Source organism: Arthroderma uncinatum (assembly GCF_011692745.1).
Source record: "Arthroderma uncinatum strain CBS 119779 chromosome Unknown scaffold3, whole genome shotgun sequence".
Lineage (NCBI taxonomy): Eukaryota > Fungi > Ascomycota > Eurotiomycetes > Onygenales > Arthrodermataceae > Arthroderma > Arthroderma uncinatum.
Genome location: NW_022983865.1, coordinates 3,665,931 through 3,683,135, shown reverse-complemented (window position 1 = coordinate 3,683,135; position 17,205 = coordinate 3,665,931). Strand labels below are relative to the sequence as shown.

At 50.4% G+C, this 17,205-nt stretch overlaps 8 protein-coding genes across 8 annotated transcripts; 4 read left to right on the top strand and 4 right to left on the bottom strand.

Moving 5' to 3' along the window:
- Nucleotides 1–80: 80 nt before the first annotated feature.
- Nucleotides 81–550, top strand: GIQ15_04872 (uncharacterized protein; the record flags this gene model as incomplete). The annotated part of the gene is made up of 3 exons (XM_033552289.1): nucleotides 81–104; nucleotides 222–405; nucleotides 474–550. The coding sequence occupies 3 exons, from the start codon at nucleotides 81–83 to the stop codon at nucleotides 548–550; spliced, it is 285 nt and encodes a 94-aa protein (XP_033406019.1).
- A 577-nt stretch (nucleotides 551–1,127) lies between these two features.
- GIQ15_04871 (uncharacterized protein) lies at nucleotides 1,128–1,934 on the bottom strand (the record flags this gene model as incomplete). The annotated part of the gene is made up of 3 exons (XM_033552288.1): nucleotides 1,128–1,414; nucleotides 1,481–1,662; nucleotides 1,741–1,934. The coding sequence occupies 3 exons, from the start codon at nucleotides 1,932–1,934 to the stop codon at nucleotides 1,128–1,130; spliced, it is 663 nt and encodes a 220-aa protein (XP_033406018.1).
- A 614-nt stretch (nucleotides 1,935–2,548) lies between these two features.
- GIQ15_04870 (mRNA cleavage and polyadenylation specificity factor complex subunit) lies at nucleotides 2,549–5,337 on the bottom strand (the record flags this gene model as incomplete). The annotated part of the gene is made up of 8 exons (XM_033552287.1): nucleotides 2,549–2,760; nucleotides 2,832–2,902; nucleotides 2,961–3,799; nucleotides 3,868–4,213; nucleotides 4,278–4,481; nucleotides 4,534–4,664; nucleotides 4,731–4,896; nucleotides 5,000–5,337. The coding sequence occupies 8 exons, from the start codon at nucleotides 5,335–5,337 to the stop codon at nucleotides 2,549–2,551; spliced, it is 2,307 nt and encodes a 768-aa protein (XP_033406017.1).
- A 617-nt stretch (nucleotides 5,338–5,954) lies between these two features.
- GIQ15_04869 (uncharacterized protein) lies at nucleotides 5,955–6,339 on the top strand (the record flags this gene model as incomplete). Its single annotated transcript, XM_033552286.1, has 3 exons — nucleotides 5,955–5,962; nucleotides 6,051–6,175; nucleotides 6,242–6,339. 3 exons carry the CDS (start codon nucleotides 5,955–5,957, stop codon nucleotides 6,337–6,339), a joined length of 231 nt encoding a protein of 76 aa, XP_033406016.1.
- Nucleotides 6,340–7,641: 1,302 nt separating this feature from the next.
- Nucleotides 7,642–10,197, bottom strand: GIQ15_04868 (uncharacterized protein; the record flags this gene model as incomplete). Its single annotated transcript, XM_033552285.1, has 4 exons — nucleotides 7,642–8,236; nucleotides 8,289–8,358; nucleotides 8,417–9,528; nucleotides 9,713–10,197. 4 exons carry the CDS (start codon nucleotides 10,195–10,197, stop codon nucleotides 7,642–7,644), a joined length of 2,262 nt encoding a protein of 753 aa, XP_033406015.1.
- Nucleotides 10,198–10,781: 584 nt separating this feature from the next.
- On the top strand, nucleotides 10,782–12,381 carry GIQ15_04867 (nucleolar protein 12; the record flags this gene model as incomplete). The annotated part of the gene is made up of 2 exons (XM_033552284.1): nucleotides 10,782–10,925; nucleotides 10,972–12,381. The coding sequence occupies 2 exons, from the start codon at nucleotides 10,782–10,784 to the stop codon at nucleotides 12,379–12,381; spliced, it is 1,554 nt and encodes a 517-aa protein (XP_033406014.1).
- A 287-nt stretch (nucleotides 12,382–12,668) lies between these two features.
- On the bottom strand, nucleotides 12,669–14,793 carry GIQ15_04866 (uncharacterized protein; the record flags this gene model as incomplete). The annotated part of the gene is made up of 4 exons (XM_033552283.1): nucleotides 12,669–13,120; nucleotides 13,168–13,344; nucleotides 13,931–14,012; nucleotides 14,068–14,793. 4 exons carry the CDS (start codon nucleotides 14,791–14,793, stop codon nucleotides 12,669–12,671), a joined length of 1,437 nt encoding a protein of 478 aa, XP_033406013.1.
- A 746-nt stretch (nucleotides 14,794–15,539) lies between these two features.
- On the top strand, nucleotides 15,540–16,778 carry GIQ15_04865 (DNA-directed RNA polymerase; the record flags this gene model as incomplete). Its single annotated transcript, XM_033552282.1, has 7 exons — nucleotides 15,540–15,551; nucleotides 15,598–15,696; nucleotides 15,744–15,840; nucleotides 15,888–15,974; nucleotides 16,073–16,136; nucleotides 16,182–16,362; nucleotides 16,419–16,778. The coding sequence occupies 7 exons, from the start codon at nucleotides 15,540–15,542 to the stop codon at nucleotides 16,776–16,778; spliced, it is 900 nt and encodes a 299-aa protein (XP_033406012.1).
- Between the last annotated feature and the right edge of the window lie 427 nt (nucleotides 16,779–17,205).

The window sequence follows — 17,205 nt, the reverse complement described above, 5'->3', positions numbered from 1 at the left end:
TATCTGCTTCTCGCGTTTCTCTGTTATCTCGCCGCTTTCTTATCCCCCGTACCTGGGGATTCCTGTTTTCGTGATTCACAATGGCTACATCTCAAGGAGTTAACGTAAGGCTATACCGCGAATTCCTGCTGGAGAGAATGATAGACGAGTGTCAATTATTCAGTTTGAGTTGTGGATGATATCGTGGCATGTTCTTTGCTAATGTCTATGCGATGGTGTAGGTCCTCCGATACTCCGCTCTCTTCGCGGGTGTCTTTTACGGTTTATACCACCAGTCAACTCTTAACACACAAGCCCGCGCTGCCCAGATAGAACGGGAATACAAGCGACAGGAGTCCTTGATAGAGCGAGCCAAGACTGAGTTCAAGAACAAGAACTCGCCGCCAAAGAAGGATGAAAACAGCGGTATGTTATCGCTTGAACAGGGAGCAGGACCTCTTATTGGAATCGGACTCCCAACTAACTAGACATAGTTATTTCCGATCCAAACGACCCGCGTTTCGACCTAGAGGCTCTTTTGAAGGCCACTGCGGCTGAGACAGCGAAATAAGGGAGTTGTGACGAGGAGGGGGGAAGTGATGACAAGATGGCCTATCCAGGCAGCGGAATCAACCCATCATTTTCGAGTCCAGAGACAAAGCAATACCAGAAGGTTGTTGATGTTGCTAAAAAGTTGAGCTGGTTCTGGTTCTAGCGCTTGGGACAGGAACTCGAACCATCTTTACTATGTATTATTGTATCATCTCGTTTTTTTAAAGTCTGTTGAGCAAAAGATGAAAGGAAGCTGTCGCATCAATAGATTTCGTTTCTTGCTGTATATACTCATGGACTTTGCTCCAATGGTCTACCGTCAGTTCCCGTTCTTTTATCATAAATGTTATCATTGATGCTCTGAATAAACATTCGGTATCACCTAGCTGATAACAATAAATCGGCCAGCCGCTAAGTTGACGAACCGCATATCCCATACTCAAATCGTGGCGAGTTGTAGCCGCTTCTACCAGTTAAAGGTTTATTTAGTATCACTCCGTACTATGGGATGAGATGGAGGATGGAAGAAGTAGTAGAGCATGACCCTTCGTAGCGAGCGGTAGATATCATATCCATCTTACAGTCCACGGTCAACCTCAGCCACTTCCATGGTTTCCAACCACCGTAGTGATTTGTCCAAGCTTTATGCGAGCGTCCGCTTGCACATGCGTTGCTGGTGTTGCAGGATAAGCCAGTTTCGAGACAGCATCATAGGTCCAGCCTTTTGCAGATAGATCTTGTATCAACTGTGACGGCACATCGTCACCAGTATCCTGCATAGCGTCTGAGTCTCCCTCAAGTCCTAGCTTGGACTCAATGGTCGGTAGTCTGATACTCTCATAGGATAGACTGGTATCATCGATGACCTGGTTTCGGTAATGGGCTAGCAGAACGTACATGTTAGAACTAATTAGCAAGACTTGGAAGGTGGTTCATCCGCCATACTGACCCTCGTAAGATTGTACTAGCGGTTCAGTAACCTTAGGCCATGGGGACGTCTTAAGTAGATTGTAAACAGCTGTATGGTCCCTCGCCCAAACAACCTGCACCAGTTTAGGGAGGACTCGCACGACAGTATCGGTCTCGATAAGGCTTATAGGAACACGGCGTAACAGCATGCGAGCTTCATGTCTATAGTAGAAAGCAGTTAGTACTCTCCCATTAGATGCAACTAGCAACGGAGTAGCAATGAAATATATTCTCTCTTACATGTCATCCTCAAGAAGGAGAGCGATTAGGTATGAAGAGTAATATGTGCTTAAGAACTCTGTATCACTTGCTATGTGAGCATTTGAAAAGCGTAGATTAACCTCTCCCTCGAGCTTTATCAGTGTTTCAAGCGGGGAAGTGGAAGCAGATAATATCTCGGAGAGCTTTTCCTGCGTCAGGGGAGAGGGTGCCATGTTGACAGTATTGGAGGATAGGTTAATCAGAAGCTAGGGAAGAGCTCTCCTGCGTCTGCTTCAGCATAGAATGGTACGTTGTTGTTGTGGTTCAAAGTAACGAAATAACGTACACAAAGCAGATAAAGCAGGTTCACGATAAGGAAGTGATTAGTAAAGCGGCACGAGAAGCCACCGTGATTGTGGCTATACCTGCCGCCGCTTTAAGAGTATGAATCTCCCCTACGATACCAGATCACCCTTAAATGAACATTGAACAGATAAGTCGTGGCTTCAAGTCTTTGGAGGCGATGATAACGAATATTAATGATGCTGAATTTAATCCCGAATCAAGCCTCGAGCTCCGTCCTGTAAAAAAAACACATGATCTGGATCTATATTACACAACACCCTCACTGCTCACTAGTCCGTCAGATGGGGGTGTTGCATAAACATTCCATCCCCCCTAACATCAGGAGTCAATCGTACAAAGTGCTGGCGTGAAGTAAACAAAAGCATCCTCGCGTAGTATGGTACAATTTACCTAAACCGAACCCAACTGATACCCACACGTCACATGTAGAAGGATAGAAATAAGGATATCAAGTAAAAAAGACACGAAAATCAAATAGATGCTAAGTTGACGTTATTCCGGGACGGGCCGTTTGTATTGGCGCGGTGTTATTTTGGCCAGTCGATGCGGTACCATTCTGAGGAACAGGCGTGGAGTTGGATGAATTAGGATTGCGGCGAGGGTCTCGGGTCGGTGCCTGTTTAGCTTGCTCTGGAAGTGAATCTGGTCTCCATTTGAGAAGGATCTTCGTCGCCAGGGGACGAGTTTCTTCCACTGTTTGACGGTGTATGTTAGTCTAGGCCTTGCATGTGCAATAAGGTAATATAGTTTGGGTTTAAGCTTACTCGTCTGATATAAGTCAACTAGTGCATCTAAGCAGAGCTGCCTAGCTGGAGGCCGGACGATAACGAGGTAGCTAGATGGTGTTAGAAATGTATGAAGTCGGCAGGCTAAGGGATCGGGTAGATACTTACTGTAACGCCTGCACACACAGAATGACCCTCTCTGGATCGTTTGCCAAGCTCTTCACCTTCTGAATCAGAGCCGGATCCAACTCAGGTAGTTCACTTAAGAACCTTATGAGTACCTTATCCCTGGCGTCAAGATATGGAAGCATGCCCTCGAGAAGTTTTAAAGACCAATGACTGTAGTGGGTCGGGACGTGAGGGTTATTCGGGTCCCCTTCGATCTGTGAGCTGGCATGCTTCAACTGCACTTGATCGTTATACCACTCTTCGTTCATCCAAGATATGGCAAAGTTCATACGAGCCCTAAAATCTTCCAGGACGTAGCGATATAGCATGTGGCGGATGGTGTTGGCGATATTCTGCTTTGCAGAACCCTGTTGCGCATCGTTGCTTTCCTCGCTCTCAAGGCCGGCCGATGAGCGAGTAGCAAGTCTCGTCAACAATGTAAGCCATGATTCTCGATCGGAGGAGCTAGCGGCTAGCCTTCCAAATCCGATAGACTGTGAAGGATTGTTGACAACCGCTTTTGTGGATTGTGGGAGAGTTGTTATCATGGTAAATATCCTGCTAACTGTTTCTTTGCCTAGATGCTCGACATCCTCTGGGGAAAGGGGCGGCGGCTTCGGCAATACAAACGGCCCAAGCGAGACGATATCTGGCAATGGCTCTGCTGCGGGTGCCGTAGACTTTTCCATGTCTGTGGGTGAACCGGTGACATCCATGGGCTGGTATTCCGGCTCATAGTCATCGTCGTCTTCGTCTACGGCGGCCTGTGCATTTGCAGCTTGATTTTGCCTCTCAAAGACTTGTTTCTTACAGATGGTTTCATAGCGGGAACGTACAGCCTAGATACACTATTTAGCACAAAACACCTATAGCCGTTTGGTAAAGGGGGGAGAAGGTGATAACATACCCCAATAGCCTGGTCTAAGGCTTCACTATCAACCCTGGTCAATACCGGGAGAATAATTTTTACAACCAAGTCTACTGGAAGCTGCTTAACGTCGAAGGAAGTTAAGCCGACATCTTCTGTAAGGGTAAATAGTTGTCCAAAGCTTGTAGGACCTGGAGGGAGTGGAGGAATCTTATGCTGAGGTGTTTCCAGGCCCAGTCTTGCTCGTTTTGCGGTGTCCACTACGTCGGTTGGCTCAGCGGGTAGAGCACGCTTCCTTGACGCTTCCTCAAATATCTCGTTATGTGACTGTGCAAGCCGCTCGATATATTGCTGCATACGCCCAGCCAAGGGATGTGTAGGGGCCCTGGATAAAAAAGCACTGTCAGCCCAACTGTCTCAGGGAAATTACTGGGATCTGATTTACGCACTTCTTGATTATACTCAAAAATAGTGCTCTTGTTGTCCTCTCCATAGACTTAATATTTACTTTCGTTGTTGGTGTTATCGGCGCGTTTGCTTGCTTGAGTGGGTTGAAGTTCAAGATGGCGTTTATAATTTTATTTGAAATAGATGGACGGGTGCGTATGAGAACCGGCAGCGAGTTGAGAGTTGCGTTGACAAGGATGGGGTCGCTATTCTATTGTTAAAGCTGGACCTAGCAGTTTGATAGCAGGAGTTACTAACCTTGAATTTTCATGGAAGACATTGAGCAGTCTATCAAGAAGCCCTGAGGTTTCGGCTTCAATGTTAGATAGGGTTAGAAGTGGATGGTTCCTAGGTACTATAGCAATGGATGTCTCGTTTTTCTCAGGCCGCTGAATATAATATTAGTACTCGAAATTGACCCCTCCATTCCATTGAACTTGACGGTCATTACGTACTCTTGGATCAGCTATCGGTCCCTGAGTCTGAACCTGGACGACCTTCTGGACAAACTTGACACAGCAAATTTTGACGCCGTGGGAGGACGTGTCCCACTTCTTCAGTATAGTATGTTTTATGGCCGTCATCGTTTCCCACAGCGCGGCTTGATCGGGATGGCTCACACTATCAATAGAGATATTTCTTGTCAGCTTTTTTATCCCATATCTTCATGAGTGATATACTAGCTGTGACAAGCTGGTGAGATAGGAAGAGAGTTATGACATACACTTGTCTAAATATCAAAACATAGATGCTCGCTGCCGTCAAAATAGCACCACGAACCACGGTCTCGTCATTTTCAGGAGTATTTAACAAATCCTTAACCGCACCGAGGATCTCCGTAGCTAATTTCTGCTTCGGTTGCTGGGGGAAAGCCGGGCTCGAAAAGGTCTCTGTGAGGAACTCGGCACCCCATCTGCGTAGCTCCAGCCGCGAATTGGCGCCAATTATAGGTAGTATACCGTGGACGATCTGGGGATAGAGGGCGGCGTCACCAAGGACGAGGTTTCGAGCTGCATCCAGCTGTGACATCTGCTCCACCAGGCTGTTGCCAGGCAGGGCCATGACGGGCGATAGCTACTGGATGTCACCTAACGGGGCGAAGGGAGGTGAAAGTTGCAATCTATAATGCACGTCGAAGATGAAGATGACAGGTGATTACGAGTCTCATTCAACGGAATTGCGGGTAGACTAATGGGCTCTTTAAGATGGGCACGAGAGGTAGGGCAGATACACGACCAGCTGAGAGTTGAACGACAGGCGATAAAGAAAGTTGAAAAGGGCCTAGAAAAAATGGCGGGAGAAGTGAATGTCGCGCAGAGACCGGGACGCGAAGACTTGAGCCATGCAATGTCCTGTCGTGAAGCTGAATATCGCGATGTGAACAATATCTTCCTTCTCTTCCTTAATTCTCGCCTTGCGCTCGAAGTAAGCCGCGGTGTTTCCTGATTGGTCAAGAGGTCGTGCCTTCATTGGGTTCAACTCACGTGAGAGTCACGACTTAGTAATGTCTTATGTCATCCATATTATCTAAGCATGTCCATTACTAAGCAGCACATGACGCAACGTCAAAATTTCGCGGCTTTGAAGAAAGACGAAAGCGAACATATTGAAGGCCGCATGCTCAGAGATATCAGCCCGCGCATCTGCTGTGGAATCGATATACGGTCAGGCAACGCAAGATGTCGCTGTAAGTGGTCCATTCCGTGTTTAATTGTTTGCCCTCTGGCCGAGAAACCCGGACAACCCCGGACTAACAACTTGTGCTTGCCGAATAGCTTCAAATCCTCATACTATGACAAAGACTACCGGGCGGGCGCTGCCCTCATGCGCGCGCGGAGGCCGTATATAGTCAGGAACGTGGCGACGGGCGTAGCCCTCTTCAGTTTCTGCATTGGTGTCTGTACGTGATGCCGGACAACTCCCCGCTCGTCCCAATGGATACCCATATGCTAACATGGTTTGATAGACGCATTCACCATCAATGCTGTTGGACAGGACGATTTCTCAGACGTTAAGGTGCCAGAGGCCGTACCGAGCGCGAACGCGAAACAAGAGGCGAAATAGACACCAGACACAAGACCGGACTAGGTCAGACCAGGTCAGACCAACTGCTCCTCCGTACACCGTACCTTGAGACGGAGAAATCGGCCTGAATAGGAAGAGGAAACATCATGTTTTCATATGATTATGGGCTCTTCTTTGCTACGATTCAATTCCCATGGCGCACGGGTGTTGGTGTGGTTTTATTTCCTTTACTTGTGTTGGAAAAGGAGAGTCCATGAACTGTAAAACTGCGCCTGAGAAATGTTGGAGCTGTGGACGTGGTCTCGGGAACATCCCCTCTCCCCAATGTGATGTCATGGACAGTCTCGTGGCTATCTAAGTACAACTCTAAGCGTTACCATTTGTATTATATCTGTCTTCTGACTACGCTTCTCCACCATGAATTATATACTAATTTTTGCATCATTTACTGGGTTTGACATTTACTTGATTTGATGCTCTTACGGTAATACCGTCCAATACGCCATAAGTTTCATATAAAGATAGTTATTCTCTTGATTCCATATTTAACAATCACAACGCATCCCTATCCCATCAAATGCATATGCGGTATAATAGACAACAAGTAAAGGAGATGGTATAGCTCAGGTATATAAAGTAAAGTACATGACAAAGAAAAAGCCGGCCAGACAGGCAAACGGTGTGTGCAATATTCAACTAGAAGATTAAAACCCAAGGGTTTCGTTTCCATTTGTTCGTTCATTCGTTCGTATGCATGGGCCATTACATACGCTGCTTCGCTTCCGGGTCTAAAGGCAAAATGTCCCCATCCATCCATAGTCACGCCAGGTATAAGGATATGTTTGAGGCAGAATAAGTGGCACAATTGAAGGGAATAAGGGAGCGGGGTGAGGTAGACTGGTTGAATGTATTGGGTAAATGATAGGATGGGAATAGGTTAAGGTATGTATGTAGGTAGTGGTATGAATGATAGGTCGAGTGAGAGGAGACAAGAGGATGCAGGCAGGTAAAGTAAAGATAAAGACAAAGACAAAGACAAAGACGATCAATTACACCAGAGCTGGGTCAGGCTCCGTATCCAGATGCAGGTCCACCAAGTTTATAAATCATGTACTCCGTAGCCGTTTAACAGAGGTAAAGAGAGACAACGCAAGAGAAGACAAGATAGAGCATGGCAGGACAAGGTAATGTGTGAAGAGTAAGGATAAATCAAAATGCAGAGCGAGGGAGGATGCCAACGAACAACACCGCAGTCCGTGAAATGGTATAATAAGTGTAGTGTATGATATTTATGATATAACGCCTCCCGTTTCATATGGTATGATATAGCACGGTATCCCGCTATCGCCGCACGCGTATGCCCATCTTCTCGAGATCTTCTTCCATCTCCTGGCCTCTCGACGCCTTCAACGACGGCGCAGCAGGGAACCCAACATATTTCGCAAACCCAGCTAACACTGCAACTTCTCGATTATACGCTGCCTGGTGTGCGATCTGTTTACTTAGACGGGTAGGGAAGGGGATGGTGTATTCGGTCACTGCGTCGGAGGTGGAGTCGGCTAAAATGCCTGTTCCTGGTCCGCCTAAGCCGGTATAAGTGCCCGAACCAATACCGGCGCCGGGACTGTTGATGCCGATGCCGCCAAACCTGTCGTGCTGGACTTTATATTGATGTTCGGAGACGGCGTCGAGGGCGGACTCGCGGATCTCGCGCACGGTTTGGTAGTAGGATGAGTTGCATTGGGCTCGCTCGGCGCGGGATTTGACGCAGAGTGCTTGCAGTTTGTAGGCGTGTAGGGCTTTTTCGTGGTGGATTTTGGCTGCGATGTGGGATTGGATTATGGCGGATTGGCGGAGGAATTCGGGATGGGTGGGTGTCGGAGAGGAGAGTTGGGCGAGTTCTTTGTTGATGTTTGATATTCGTTCATCGTATATTCTGTACAAATGTTAGGCGGGTTTTGTAATATTGAATGGGTTTGGATGCTTACCTGTCGCGCAGTGTCGCGAAATGTCGTTCTAGATCCGATAATAGATCCAATGCTGTGGTCTTCTTGGTCACTGTTCGCGATCAGTCAGCTAGGCATTCGCGGTCCTCTTGCTAGCAGGCTAGACTTACATTCTTCCATCTTCACCGTCGCCTCTGGATCATCTCCAGCATCGACCAGTGTGTCGTCTACCCCCTGGTCGTCCACGGCGTCGATGCCATTACTCTCCACGACAGACCCAGTGCCGGGAGTCGAGTCTTCGTATGTATCGTTATTCCCCTTCTTACCCCGTCTCTTGTCCCGTTTCCCTTTCTTACCTCGCTTAGTCGATGGGGAAAGATATGTCTCGTCCGATACCGGGCTGGGACTAGGAGGTTTGGAGGTCTCGTTGCGATTCAATTTTGACTTGTCCATCTCGTCGTCAACTTCAGCGTCAACTTCGGCCTCAGCTTCAGGTTCGACGTCGGGCTCAACTTCGTCTTCGCCTGGCGTCTGGCGGGCGTTGGGATATATCGACTCGTCGTCGGCCGAGGGTTCAATGGCGATTGACCCACGGCGCTTACGCGCAGGTTCTTCATCGTCATCATCTCGAGCCATAGCCGCCAGGTCATGAACCGAGTTCATTCTCTTGCGCTTCTTGATCAAATTTAGCGTCTCCTGCGACGTCGAGTGCGAGTCTAATAGCTTAGAAGTTCTAAACTCGACTTCCTTCTCGACGAAGGCGTTGCCACTGGCATTGCCGTTGCCGTTCGTCTTCACTGATCGTCCCGGCTTACTAGGCGACGCCTCTGTGTCTTCTGCTTCGTCTTCTTCATCTTCTTCATCATCGTTGAGCTCGTCGTATGTTGTGGACTGTGCCAGTTTGCTGGGACTGGCGAAGACGCCTCCGACTCCGCTGAGGACGATGCTAGCCTTGTCCCGATCGCGAATGTGGTTCGGCGAGTCTTCTATCCGCTCTGTCTCTGCCTCTGAGTCGATTTCGGAAGCAAACTTGGAAGGACGTGGAGAGAGGTCGTCTAGCTGGCCGTGGGAGAGGGTTTCGTCGATGTCTGAGAGGCTGCTGGAGCGGGAGTCGGAGTCTATGGCGTCTGCGAGGGAAGTTGGCATTGAGCCTGCTTGGAATCGCAGGTCAATGGAGGTGTTGTTTGCTAGCATCGTAGCTGTTCGTATGAAAATAGAGGGTGGGTGGTTGTTTATATTGGGGGTGTCTTGTCGAAGGTGAAAGGGCTTGTCTGTTTGGTGGCTATCCACAGGCAAATGTCAGTCAACGACCAGCATCAAAATTTAACCTGAGCTCAAAATTGAGAGCTGCGGGATCACATCATCGTCGTATCATCTCGATCTGACATCGATAGGAGACAGGTGAGGGTATGGTAGGGGCTCGGCTATTTGGCCACGGGCAAATTTTCCCAGGGTCGATCGCAAACCCAACGGCGTGGTCGAGAGCATCACCAGCAGAGCGTCCACCTTGGAGAGATGCGTTCCCTGTATCCTCGCGTTGCGGTAGGAATAACGTACCTATATCGTCCAGCGCCAACAGGTTTGGGATGAAGTTTTTTTCTTGTGCTCTTCTCGCGGTTCCGTTCCCGCACGAGAGCGTCAGAGGCGGATCGCAAAGCCGGCGGGAGTGTCCCCAGCGTACGAACGAGCTCGTGAGCCCTGCTATCTCGCTAGCTGTAGGACTGTTCGAGCATAGCAGGGTCGGAGTTTCATGCGTTCGTGCAGGGAGCGGACGGGCGCTGTGAGGGGGCCGTCTGAGCTGGCTCGAGCAGGAGATGGAGTCAGGCCGGGCGAGGAGAGGGCGAGGGTGCGGGAGCAGGATGCGGCGTCGGCGGACGCAGCGAGCTGGAGGACGGGCGAGCGTGAGCTGGGTGAGTGTGAATGTCAGCGTGCGGTGCCAGCGGGAGAGCATCGAGAGTGCGAGCAGGAAGAAGAGAAGCCGAGTTGAGGATGAAGCATCTTTGGGGATGCTTCCGCTGACCTGAGCAAGGGTGGGTGACCTTTTTTACATACCGTGACGATGGTACACGCGGAGTTTGTGGCTAGTTTTGGTGGGAGAAGGTGTAATGTGACGTAATAATACAGTGTATCGGTGTATGTGAGATACGACGTTACCATACAGGGCGGTGGGCGTTCTGCCGCGTCGATCTGCCATCTACAGCCAATCAGAGGGAGAAGAGAGTCACCGCCTTGCTGAGTCATGTATTACCTAAGGCAATTTACAGGAAGGAGACAGCAGTGACATGGCAGTGACATGACAGTAAGGGTAGAGTGAGAGTAAGAGTAACAGTGATAGTAAGAGTAACAGTGAGGTGAGAGTCAGTTGATGATAGTCAGGATCATAGTAAAGACAGAATGTACAAGTAAGATGGAGTGGATGAAAGTGTATGCATCACATGACCTCGCCAAGGGCGGAAATTTATCTGCGCAGAAATAAAATATACAGCCGAGATATCTATCAGCATCTCCAATTGAGCCCTCCAAGCCGATAGGAAGATGGGCAAGAAAGCAAAGAGCCAGTCGAAGGAGGGTGTGTCGGCCGAGGGTGCCGTTACCACTACTCCCAACGTCACTTCTGGGGCCATTCCACTGGTAGCAGCGAAGGTTGATCCAGGTCTTGCGGCGCTGTTTGCGCAGAGTGTAAGTTTGCCTTCTAGCTGGTTATACTTGTACTGACGATATCTAGGCTGGGCCGGTGAAAGCTCCTGAGGTGAAGTCTGCATATGGATACCCGAGAGATGATGATGATGATGTGGAAGATGACGAGGAAGAAGATGAAGGGGAAGATATAGAAGACGATGAAGAGGAAGAAGATGAAGATGTAGAGATGGAAGACGAAAAGACGTCACGCAAGCGCAAGCGAGGGACTGACAACGAGGACCTCGAGGCAGCCTACCTCCAGCGCCTGACCAGAGAAGACCTCCCGCGCAAGGATGAGCCTAAGCGCACGAAACCAGACAATGACGCTGGAGATGCCACTAAAGAGGAAGAGGAAGAGGAGATCATCCCAACCCACGAGTCCCTGAACAAAACCACCCCCGAAGCCCTCGACAAGGCCTCCCGCACCCTCTTCCTCTCCAACGTCTCTACAGAAGCCATCAGGTCCAAGTCCGCCAAAAAGACCCTCCTCGCCCACCTTTCTTCCCTCCTCCCTTCTTCTTCTACTTCTACTTCTACATCCGCCTCTTCCAGTGTGCTGCACAAGGTAGAATCCCTCCGCTTCAGATCTACTGCCTTCTCATCCACCGCCCTCCCTCGACGAGCAGCATATGCCAAAAAGGAACTGATGGACTCTACTACCAAATCCACAAATGCATACGTGGTATACTCTACCACCCTGGCAGCGAAGAAAGCGTTAAAGTTAAACGGCAGCGTGGTGCTAGATAGACATCTACGAGTCGATAGCGTCTCCCGGCCAGCAGGCATAGATCATACCCGGTGCGTCTTTGTCGGGAACCTAGGCTTCGTCGATGAAGAAACATCTGAAGACGACAAGGGGAAGAAGAAGAAAGTTGTTGCTGGCGGGGACGTAGAGGAAGGGCTATGGCGGACTTTCACCTCCCAGTGCGGCGAGGGGAGTGTGGAAGGTGTTCGTGTCGTGCGTGACAGGCTTACGAGGGTAGGTAAGGGGTTCGCATACGTTCAGTTCCGAGACGAGAATGGTGTTGAATCAGCGCTGTTATGTGATGGGAAGAAATACCCTCCTCTACTTCCTAGACGACTGAGGGTGACGAGAGCTAAGAAGGTGGTTGTTGGCTCTGAGGGGGTGAGGGAGGGTGTGAAGGGGCAGATGGGGAAGAAGGGGAAAGGAGAAGAAGAGAAGCTGTTCGGTCGTGCTGTTGCTGCTGGTATGAGGAGGGAGGAGAGGCGGGTTAAGCGCAAGGCGTGGGACGCTGGTGCCGGTGCTGGACGGAACGCCAATTTTACGCCGTTGGGATCGGCTAAGTCTACGACGGCGTCTACTTCCGTGGTGTTTGAAGGGTACAGGGCGAAAGACGGGGCTAAGCCTGCGTTCAAGATGAAGGGGAAGAAAAAAGGAGGGAAGCCGAAGACGAGAAGCGCGCGACGGGCCAGCGCATACCGGGCGGGTAGATAACGTCACACTACCACTGCATAGTATTACACGCATAGTATCACACATACACTGCATTAACGGATAACATTACACAGTAGTAGTAGAAGAGAGAAAGGTATAAAAGAGGTAAAAGAGAAAGGGTAAATACATGATTAAGAATAAGTACGGCTAACGTGGTATACAAGAAGGGAAAACATTAGGCAGGGGTATCCGCCGCGAAGCATACAACATTACTATTAAACAATAGCAGCAACCATAGAGCATAGAGCATAGAGCATAGAGCAAGAAAGTAAGAAGAAGGACAAGGGCTATAGAAGTGCCATGAGAGTGAGGACGACGGAGAGGAGACCGCCAGGCAGGGCGAGGGAGACGGCGCCGTTGGGGTCGGGTGCGCTGCCTGTGGGCATGCTGGTGCCTGACGTCCTGGTAGAGGAGGCGGTAGAAGTAGACGACTCAGACTCCGTAGACGACTCCGTAGAGGAGGATGACTCGGTGGACGTAGAAGTCTCGCTGCTGCTGGTGGTGGTGGTCGTCATGGTGGTCATGGTGGAAGAGTCGGAGGTAGAGGTAGAAGAGGAGGTAGAGTGAGTTGGGGTGGGAGTGCCCGAGGGCCTGCCCGTGGCTCCGTCGACGGTGAAGGTCGGGGTGAAGTTGTAGTTGATCGGGTTGGTGTCGTCGATGATCTCGATGGTGTAGTCCTTGCCCTGGACCAGACTGGCCATGGGCACGAACGAGAACGACCCCGAGTTCGGCAGGTTTCCTACTTCAGTCAGCATATATCTATAGAGAGCAAAGGGTAAAACGCACCGCCGAGGACGATGCCGGAGCCCGGGGTGATGTCTCTGTTCATCTGCAGCTTGATGGTGACGGTGCCCTGCGTCGAGGGCTTCCAGGTGAGGGTGGTCGGGTGGCCGGCGGTGAAGTGGTAGCCGCCTGGAGGCACCTGGAAGGCGTTCTCCATCGACTCTGCGGCCACCACCGCCGCTAGGGAGAGATAGTACATCAACTTCATGGTATATAGTAGAGTAGTATAACGTAGAGTAACAGTATAGTAGCTATCACCGTAGAAGTTCGTATACCAGAGAAGAGAAGAAGAGACCGTTGAGTAGAGTTGAGTAGAGTTGAGTAAGGTAGGTAGGAGAGAATATTTAAGGCGGGCGGATAGACTTTTACCCCCTGTGCGCACTTTCCTAGCATGGACGGTCTTGGCGCATGGAGCTTGCGGATGAGGCAGGAACGAGCGGGATAAACAAGTATCCCTGTACCTAATTTGGCAGGGGAGGTACATCCATGCCAAGGGCCGCGTGCGAACGGTTACATGCCGCTAGCCTCTTTGGGACACGAACCATGGACCATGCATGGCAGCTACCTAGGTAGGTAGGGGCAGTGCATAGGTATAGAAGAGGGGGAGAGAAGATGGGGGAGGGAGGGTGTAGAGGGAGGATGGGATGGTAGAGGGAGGAGGGTATAAGAGTAAGGGTAAGAGTAGGGTATAGGTAGGGTAAGAGTAAGAGGGTATAGGTAAGGGAGGTATAAGATAGTCGTATGGATGGTCGCATGGGCTACGGACTATCGAGGAGGCCGGCGGCGCCCAGGGAGAGGATGGCCTGCGTCACCCGGCGATCCTCCTCCTCCCGCTGGCCCAGCAGCAGCTAATAAGACACGGTCAGCGGAGATTACCCTACACTTCGATCTTAGCGCACTCACCCGCTGTAGCAATCTCTTCTTCCCTTTCTCCCTGTCTTTTTCTCTTGGGGTGTCTCTCTCTTTAGCAGGGTTGTCTCTCGATGTTGCTCTCACGGGCTGGGGCACGCGATCGGGGCGTTGGCGGCGGGAGGAGGCTTGTTCTGGTCCGTCGCTGTCGCTGTCGCTGCCGCTGGAAGAGGTATAGTCTTCTGCCTGCGCGAGCTTCCTCTCCTGCCGCGCCAGCTTCTCCCTCAGCCTGTCCACCTTCGCCCTCGCCAGTTCTCTCTCGGCTCTCTTCTCTTCCTTCTTCTTCCTCTCCTCTTCTCTCTCTTGTTGCCTCTTCTCTTCTCTCTTGTCCTTCTCTCTCTTCTCCTCCTCCTTCTTAGTTTCTACTCTCTCCCGCGTAGGAAACCGCCTCTTCCTCTCCTCGATCCACGCTGCCACCTCCGCCGTAGAGCCCAGCGTAGACGTGCGCCCCCTGTAACTGAACCGCAGCTCCCCCGTCACCGACCCTGCCAGCTTCACCTCCTCGTCCACGTCTGCGTCTACATCCTCCTCGCTTGACTCGTGCTCTTCCGTTTTCGGCGTCAGGCCTAGCTGGTTGTGTTTTCGTTGCTTGCGGGGGCGGGACGAGGATGTAGGTGGTGGTGGTTTAGAGGATAGGGTGTTGAAGCTGGGGACGGGTAGAGGTGCGGTGATGGGGCGTTTGGAGGGGACTCGCGGTTGGTTGTCGAAGCCCCAGCGCATAGGTGGTATATATGCTGGTTGTGTATATGGTTGTGTATATGGTTGATGAGGTGGTTGTGTATATGGTTGAGGGTATGGTTGTGTATATGGTTGATGAGGGTATGGCTGGTGAAAGGTAGGATGCTGGTGGCCGGCGCCTCGTCCTCGGCCTCTTCCACGGCCACGGTGGGCATCTCGGCCGCCTCTCGAGGTGGTTGAGGACGTGTTGGGCGGAGGAGGGGGGGGAGGGAACGAGAAGCCGCTCATGGTAGAGATAGTCGTGGTATAGGTGATGTGGTGAGTGTAGGAAGAGAAGAGGTGAAGAGATGGAGATGGAGGGATCTGCAGGGTTTGATGTTTTACCTCCTCGATGTCCACCAATCAGGGCATACCGATATCTATACCGATATCTATACAGGTCTATGCCAATTGATGTAAAGATGTCTACAGATATTAACGTCGATATCGATAGCTGTCGGGTGTATCTTTGAAATCTTCATGCTGTAAACACGGGAAAACGATGTTCCGCGAGCTTTGGATATTTTTGGTGGGAGGTCAAGTTGGAGATGGAGATGGATAAAAATTATAATTCACAATTAATATATCCATTCTCTCTTTCTCTCTCTCTCTCTTTATTTATTCTCTTCTCCTTTTACTCTTCCCGGTCTTGTGATATCCTGTAATGACTGGCTGAAAATTGCTAGGAAATATTCAGTCTGAAATATTCACAGCTATACCCATTACTATATACCCTACGAGCAGTTAACATGTTTCTCCTGGTGAGTATACTGCTACCTATACTCAACCTGATACTAACTTGAGAAGACGACCATCTCCGACCTGGTGCAGATATCTCCAGAAGACTTCTCCAAGCTCAGCTCCGTCGCCATCGAAGACAACATCAACGAAAAGTACGCCAACAAGGTGAGCATCTCTGTCTACAAGCATAACGACGCACGCTGACAGGACAGGTTATACAAAATGTCGGCCTCTGCATCGCCTTTTACGACCTGCTCGAGTCCTCGGATGGGCTGATCGGTCATGGAACGGGCCTGGTCAACGTCAATGGTGAGTATACGCCGATGTCCACGACAAGGCGTGGCTGACGGCGACAGTAAAATTCCGCATCATCGTCTTCAGGCCGTTTAAAGGCGAAGTCATCATCGGGAAGATCACCAATGGCACAGAGCAGGGAATAAAAAGTATCTCTCCCATATACGTATCTCTCCCATATACGTATCTCTCCCATATACGTATCTCTCCCATACACTTGCAGTATACACGACGCTGACTACGATAGTTGGAGTCGAGTTCTTCAACGACATTATCATCCCTCCTGACCTGCTGCTTGATGGCGCGAGATTGTAAGTTATACCTACTACATCCATGGCCACGCTAACATTATCCAGCGACATGAAAGACCAGGTCTGGATCTGGGACAACGGCGACGGCGGCATCTTCTACTTCGACGTCGGCGAGACGGTGCGCTTTCGAGTCGAGCAGGAAGAATGGCATGACCAGGTGCCCGCCGGGCCCGATCTCCAGAACGGAGCCGCATCGCCGGACCGAAAGCCTCCTTACTCGATCATCGTGCGTCCCCTCCTCATACTTACATTTTTAGACATACCATCCTCATCTACTAACAGCTGCCAGGGCTCGATGCAAGTTGCTGGTCTCGGCCTGGTGGCCTGGTGGTCCTGAACGCCCTTCGACTGAACGAATGCACTTCCCCTCATCCGGTCCGCATTGCTTCTTCGGCGGTGAATAGTACAAGTCGAGGATCTTCCTCTCGGCTCGCTCTAGGACATGGATTGGCCTGCATCGCCGCGCAGCAACATCTTCTCCACGCCGACTTTGTGCGCACGAAGGGGGAGAAGGGAGAAGGCGAGAACCTATCGGATCGCAAAACCAACCACGCATCAAGCGTCCCTACGACAAGCGGCCGCCAAGCGAACGCTAGACACCGCGTCTCAGACATGCCTTGCCCCGCGATCATGGACGGATGACGAGATGTGTGAGATGGTTATACAAAGGAAAGATTATCAATCAGTTACTGTGATTCCTCAGCGAGGGGACGATGACGGAATATTTAAGCGTCGGACCTCGCTCGTATAGCTAAACGGAGAGCAGAAAGTTCCGAAGAATTAATAATAGAACGAAGCGCAGGTTGGATTTGCCTTTTGCCTTTTGCGTTTTGCCCTTGCGCCGGCTGTTGCGATGGAAGTGCGTAGATGTGCTTTTTTAATAATACGACGCTGGGGATAATAGAATTTGCACTTGGGAAAGGATCCCTTGTGGGTATTCCATGGTTCGGGTTTTATACCGGCTATATAATCCACGGATTCCCCTCTTCTTGGATACAGAGTACAGCACACAAGAGAGAATACAAGAGTATAGACGAGAAGACTAGAAGGAAGAATATTGGAAGAAGAA